Here is a 6703-nt window from a genome sequence, read left to right as displayed (position 1 = left end):
CACTGCAGCCGATGCGCTAGTCAGAAGCATTCCTCAAGCTGTGTTCCTGGAAATACAATAGAACGGAACGGGACAAATCGCCAAGGCCAACTCACTGTGGCCAACTTGCTGTGGAACAATTCATCACAGCCAGGGACGGGATTCAGCCAGTTCGGACCAATTTGGGCAAACTGGATGTTAATTTTAATCTGGTTCGCTGAACCGGTACTTGCAAGGACTGGCTGTCCCTGCCCACCCCGTCCCTCCCCTCCCAGAAGTCTCCACCCGGCCCGTTTTGGATGCCAGGTAAGTGCAGGGCCTGTGTGGAGGCTCTGGGAGGGCGAAAAATGGGCCTACCGGAAGTCTGGAAATGAGCCAGTTTCCGGCCTCAGGAGGGCCTCCGGAACCCGGAGGAGTTGGCCCGGTGGCTCAAAGAAAGCCTCTGGAGCCTGGGGAGGGTGAAAACACCCCCTCACCATGGTGCAGGAGGCCGACTAGGCCACACCCCCATTGCCACGCCCACACAGCAACCGGGCAAAAAAACAGTTGCTAAAATTTTTCAATCCCACCCCTGATTACAGCCAAGTCGCTGCAGGACAACTTGCTAAGGGACAATTTAACGATTTGATTTGATTTAATTATTTAAAACAAAAAACATTTTAACTTTTGTCATTCACATTTCACTTTGTCCCTACTTTTGCATCCTTTCTTTAATGAATCTATTCCATTTCTTTAATATTAGTGTAACTCTTGTCCTGCAAGTGAGTTGTCCGTGGCAAGTTGGCCGCAGCAAATCATCACAGACACCAACAGAACTATGCAATGTTGTGGATTCCTTGTAGAAGAGGACACCTGTCTCATTAAAGCACCTAGCTCATTAAAGCAGCTATATCTGTTTCCAGCACTGTATAGCAGCACACCTAGAAAACAATTCCCATCCTGATGGGAAATCAGCTTCCTACTATCTCTCATTTGCCTTGCTATGGATTCTAAGCAGGCTTTCAGAACTGAAGTGGTTCTCATGAAACATGGGAAGAAGTACAGCTAAATATCACCAGATAACTGAAGCTTGTTAGCTCTGAGGCAGCACTCTCCAAACTTGGCAACTTTTGGACTTCAACTCCCAAGAATTCTCCAGCCAGCATGGCTAGCTGAGAAATTCTGGCAGTTGAAGTCCACAAGTTTTAAAGTTAAAAGCTTTGGAGATCACCAGCATGGTACTTAAAAATACAAATAGAATGAGCTCTATGCAGAATCTCTCAGGACTATAAAACAAAACAAAACTGTCTGGAGGATTTACACAATCTATGGGATATATCCCTTCATAATAGGCTCACCTAATTCTCCAAAATTAGTGTTATGAGGAACTCGGCTGGATGTTAAAGAAAAAAGGGATCAATTGTTACCTAGTTTGATCAACAAGATCAAGAGAAATCCTCCAAGTGCCTGTCAGAACCGAAGTAGCCCTTTCTAATGTGAATGTGTGGATTCGTCTAAATTGCCTCTCCCAACACCCTCACCTCCCCCTTCATGGTTTGCAGGGAAAGTCCCTGTAAGGTCGGCACATTTACCTCGTCTCTGGAGACCAAGCTGATTTCCGCAGCCAGAGATTCAGAGAAGGAAGCAGAGAAGAGATTCTTGGCACCTTGAATACTGAGGTTGATGATCTGCCCATTCAACTCATCGTTCTGCTCTTTCAAGATTCGGTTGTCCTGTTTGCAAAGAAAAATTGCCCCCTATGGTCACATCAGTTTCGGCTTTAAGCAGGAGACCAAGAGAAGCTGCCTGCTGTGGTCCGCCTGCAGCCTGCGGAGCTGGCAGCGGAGTCGGACAGCGATGAGGCTGAGGAAGAACATGAGCCAGTCCTGGAGGCTGGGGAAGGCCCGGATGAGGGCTCTGCGTCAGAGGCAGAGATGGGGCCAGGGCCGTCGGGGAGCGATGCGTGGACTCCGGAGTCTCCAGAGGTTGACAGCAGAGAGGCAGAGGAACCAGGAGGAGCCTGTTCCTAGTGCATGCATGAGAAGAGCTGCCAGAAGGCAAGAGCAGCTAAAGCAAAAAGGACTCGGGAATAAAGCCAAGAGATGATTGGCCCTTCCCATAAGGCTTAAAAGACCAGCAACAGCTCTTGGCCTCTTTGCTGGAAAACAACGTTGATAGATTTGTCGGCGTCTTCTGCTTCTGAACTTTTGCCAAGAAAAGCCTTTGGCAGGTTGCCTAATTAGACCAAGGTCGGTGATTAAGGCTGAAGAATTGTGTTATGAAGAATTTGTTTTGAATTAGTTTGGACTACGCTGAGAATGAGTTAATTCTCAGCTGTTCTAATAAAGTCTGTTTGTTTAGAACTGATTGCGTCTGATAATACCTACTTGGGTGTGGGTCACAACACTGCCTTCCACAGAGGCCGACCACCAAGGGCTCTTTTGACCAAGATTCTGCTCGAATCTTTCCCCAAGTCCTCACCCCATGATTGTTTTAACTAGACCAGTGATGGCGAACCTTTTCTGCACCGAGTGCTGAAAAGGGAGCGTCTGTGCATGCGCGCATCTGGGCAGCAACCCGGAAGAGGAGCTGCCTAGGGCGCATGCGTGCACCTGAAAATGAACTTCCGGTTTCAGCTACTGAATTTACCGAACTTCCGGTTTCAGCCAGCTAGTCTTCCGGGTTTCTGGCGGCATGTGCCTGCAACAATCAGCTGGCCAGCGCGCATGCTCACACAGGAAAACGGACAACCAACTTTTCTGGTTTCCGGCACTGCCACATGCAAAAAGGCCAGCTGATCACCGCATGCACATGCGCACCAGAAACCCAGAAGAGGAACGGGTTACACCACGCATGCCAGGCAACGTGGCTCCGCGTGCCACTTCGGGCATGCGTGCCATAGTTTCGCCATCACGGAAGTAGACTGTTGCCCTTGGAATGTCAAATGCCAGGGAAATCAGGAGATTCAGGCAGTTCAAATTAGCATAAAATTATTGCAAGTTTAAGCTCTCTACAGGACTCTGACTAACTGGCGGTTAAGGGAAATGAGTGGGCGATAAAAGAGTCATTCCAAGGTGGGGTGGGCTCAGACCTCTTGCGGGTGTGCTGCAGGGACTCATGACTTACGACGCGTTTGACCCCTCCCTCAGGCTCAGCCTGGTCATCTCCTACATGGAATCTTCTTGAGGCTCCAGCTCTCCAGCAACCCATGCTAGCTGGGGAATTCTGGGAGTTGAAATCCATATATCTTAAAAGTTGGTAAAGTTGAGAAACGCTGCTTTAACCTGATGCCCACACCTCATTTCCCCCAAATACCACAGACTGGGTAACTACCCCACGGAGCTTCAGAGCCCCACACAGCTTCTCTCCATCCCCCACTAGATATCCCCAACAATGCTACCGCCAGCGGAAAGTGCCTCCACTGTCCCATGTCTTAAGATTTCGTCTACCTGCTTGAGCCGCCTGATCTCTTGTTCCAGTTCATTCTCTCGCGTCCGGCTGTTGTATTCCTGCAGGCCGATGCTGCTACTCCGGCCTCTCCGCTGCTCGGCTTCCAGCTTAAAGAGCTGCAGGTGTTCCAGCTGTTTCCTGAGGTCCTCAATCAGCTGCCAGACAAGCAAGCAAAATCAAGGCCAACGGGCATTTGCAAGCAATTCAAACAAACGGGTTCATGCTGTTTAAAAAAAAAAGTCAGCGAGAAGAAAGCATAGATTGTCCCAGCTGGGCCAGGACTCTTTTCGCCCTCTCCAAGCCATCTTTCCTACAATTTACTGTATTTTTTGGAGTATAAGACACTCCGGACTATAAGTTGCACCTACCTTTTTGTGGGAGGAAAAGAAGAAAAAAAACTTGCCTCTGCCTCCCAGCAATTTGCCTCCTTGCAGTAAACAGCCTGCTTTAGTTTCATTTTCAGCACAGCCTGATTAGTACAAGAAAAAAAAATCAGCCTACCAGCAATTTTCCTCCTTGCAGCAAGCAGCGGAGGCCCACGCGGCAATAAGCAACAGCAATCCCTGCAGCCTGAAACAGCTGAGGGTCGAGAGGCTGATCCAACCGACAATCAGCTGCTTGTACTAATCAGGCTGTGCTGAAGCTGAAATGGGCTGTTTGCTGGAAGGAGGTAAATTTCTGGGAGGCAGAGGCCAAAGGGTGGGGACTGGTGGGTGATCAGGGCTATATTCGATGTATAAGATGCACCCAAATTTTCACCCTCTTTTAGAGTGGAAAAAGTACGTCTTATACTCCAAAAAAATACAGTAAACTGAACAGCGCCCAGAAGTAGGGCTTCCCTGCTGAGAAGCATGTCTTGCTTTCCAAACGCACCCTAGCTCTATTGTCTGCAGCTCTCCTGCACTGAAGGAAGACCTACGGTAACACTGCAGATGGATTGTGTGTCTGCAAAGGGGGCGAAAAGATGTCATTAAATAATTGTTGTCAACGGTCCAGACAAATGCAACATCTAAAATATCCTCTGGGCAGAAGGGCAAAATACGACTCGCAGGGAGGAAGAATTCATTTCAGAGTTGCTATGCAGTTCTCGTATTGACATCAGTTTGTTTCATTTCGTTTCATTTTCTCTTCCATAAAGTTTACAAGTAGTCCTCGACTTACAACAGTTCGTTTAGTGACTGTTCAAAGTTACAACGGCACTGAAAAAAGTGACTTATGACCGTTTTTCACATTTATGACTGTTGCAGCATCCTTGTGCTCATAAAAATCAAAATTCGGGCACTTGACAATTGACTCCTATTTATGACGGTTGCAGTGTCCCGGGGTCATGTGACCTTCTGACAAGCAAAAGTCCATGGGGAAGCCAGATTCACTTAACAACCACGTTACTAATTTAACAACTGCAATGATCCACTTAACCACCGTGGCAAGAAAGGTCGTAAAATAGGACAAAGTTCACTTAAGAAACGTTTCACTTAGCAACAGAAATTCTGGGCTCAATTGTGGTCGTACGCCGAGGACTACCTGTACAGATGGCACGATACAATTCAGATCTTGCAGACATTTTATTCTGTTCCTCAAAATCTTCTCTCCGGTTTCCCGACTGCAAAGGAAATCCTGATCTTGAAAACCGTGCAAAAGTTTGCCCATATAGCGAAGTTCCCTTCCGAAACCTCACAAGCGTGTCATGGTCTATCTGAGCCTCTGGGAACCAGCGGAGGCCCTTCTCACCTCTTGCGTGGACTCTTTATCTTTCTGGAACTGGTGTCTCTCATGGTTCAACTTCTCTCCCAGCTTTCTCTTGTCCTCCTGCTCTTCCGTGAGCTGAACGGTGAGATCTTCAATTTCGTCCAACAACTTCTGCTTCTCCTAGAAGAAGAAGAAGAAGAAGAAGAAGGGGGGGGGGAGGAAAAAAAAATGAAACTGGGAAACTTCTAGTAGCTTCATCCCCGGGAGAAAGGCTCAGGTCCCTCAGCTATAAAGCACTAGGTTGGCATCCAAACCAGCTAGGCTTAATCTCACCACTTGACTATACCCAGAGGTGGGCTGCTAAGGGTTTGCAGGGGTTCGGGAGAACCTCAAGCTAAGATTCTGTGCAGTTCGGAGAACCCCCAAATCCCATTTCTGGCTGGCCCCACCCAACCCTCCCCTCCCAGGAGTCCCCACGTGGCCTGTTTTGGATGCAGGTAAGTGCAGGGTGCACGGGGAGGCTCAGGGAGGGCAAAAAATGGGCCTACCAGAGGTTCGGGGACTCCAGAGGGTTTCTGGAGCCTGGGGAGGCCATTGCCCTCCCCGAGGCTCGAGGAAAATCTCCGGAGCCTGGGGAGGGCAAAGACGCCCTCTCCGCCATGGTACAGGACGCTAACTAGGCCACGCCCACCATGGCCACGCCCACCCAGCAAGCGGGCAGAGAACCCCTTGCTAAAATTTTTGAAGCCCACCCCTGCCTATATCTGCTGTCTACGGGCAGCAGAACTAGACCAAGAAATGGTGCTAGTCAAGGCCAACATCTGTCCCAGCTGTTGAACCGAAATGGCTGGATTGTGCTTTTTGTATGTGGGATTAGAACTCACTGAGACTCAGCAGACTCAGCTAGCTGGTTGGCCACAGAATTGTCCTCCAATCTTCCTTTCCCGTTAAGCAGCTGCCATCTGCTGCCTCTGTTCTGCCCAACAATAAGGACTAGAGAAGAGTCAACGAAGCTTTGCCCCGTGCTGCTGGTTATTGCGAGATAATGAAGGTTTCGTGGAGACCTCCAGTGCCCCATCTCAATGTTCTGGGATACTGCAAGGGCTTGCATTTCATCTGGGTTTAATAATATGGGGGAACGTAATTGCCTAATCCCGTGATGGCGAACCTATGGCACATGTACCACAGGTGGCACGCGGAGCCATATCTGTGGGCACACGAGCATTGCCCTAGCTCAGCTCCAGCGTGCATGTGCACACCGGCCATCTGGTTTTGGGGCCTTCCGGTCCTACTGGAAGTCAGGAAACGGGCCGTTTCCGGCCTCTGGAGAGCCTCCGGGGGGTGGGGAAAGCCGTTTTCACCCTCCGCAGGCTCCTAGAAAGCCTATGGAGCCTGGGGAGGGCGAAAAACGGGCCTACCGGGCCCACAGTGCCATCACGTGCCAAAAGCAGGGCAGCGCAAGTAGGGGGCGCACGCCTGTGCTGGGGGCAGAGGGCATTGAATTATGGGTGTGAACATGCGCGACCCCCCTGCGCTCCCCCCACTTTTGGCATGCGACAGCAAAAAGATTAGCCATCACTGGCCTAGTCCTTCAATACCTGAAGTA

General features: G+C 49.6%; 1 protein-coding gene across 3 annotated transcripts in view; it reads right to left on the bottom strand.

The window, feature by feature from the left end:
• Window positions 1-6703, bottom strand: part of RAB11FIP3 (RAB11 family interacting protein 3) — an 89987-nt gene that overhangs the window by 3358 nt on the left and 79926 nt on the right. For all 3 annotated transcript variants that reach the window (XM_060692949.2, XM_060692950.2, XM_060692947.2), the window contains 3 exons: window positions 5140-5277; window positions 3408-3563; window positions 1551-1691 (listed from right to left, as the gene is read on the bottom strand). In XM_060692949.2, the coding sequence (XP_060548932.1) occupies window positions 1551-1691; window positions 3408-3563; window positions 5140-5277 (435 nt within the window). The remainder of the gene's footprint in view (window positions 1-1550; window positions 1692-3407; window positions 3564-5139; window positions 5278-6703) is intronic.

Source organism: Pantherophis guttatus, chromosome 14 (assembly GCF_059756535.1).
Source record: "Pantherophis guttatus breed Tessera chromosome 14, ASM5975653v1, whole genome shotgun sequence".
NCBI lineage: Eukaryota > Metazoa > Chordata > Lepidosauria > Squamata > Colubridae > Pantherophis > Pantherophis guttatus.
Note: the sequence above shows the minus strand (reverse complement) of the source record. Positions and strands in the feature narration are given on the sequence as shown.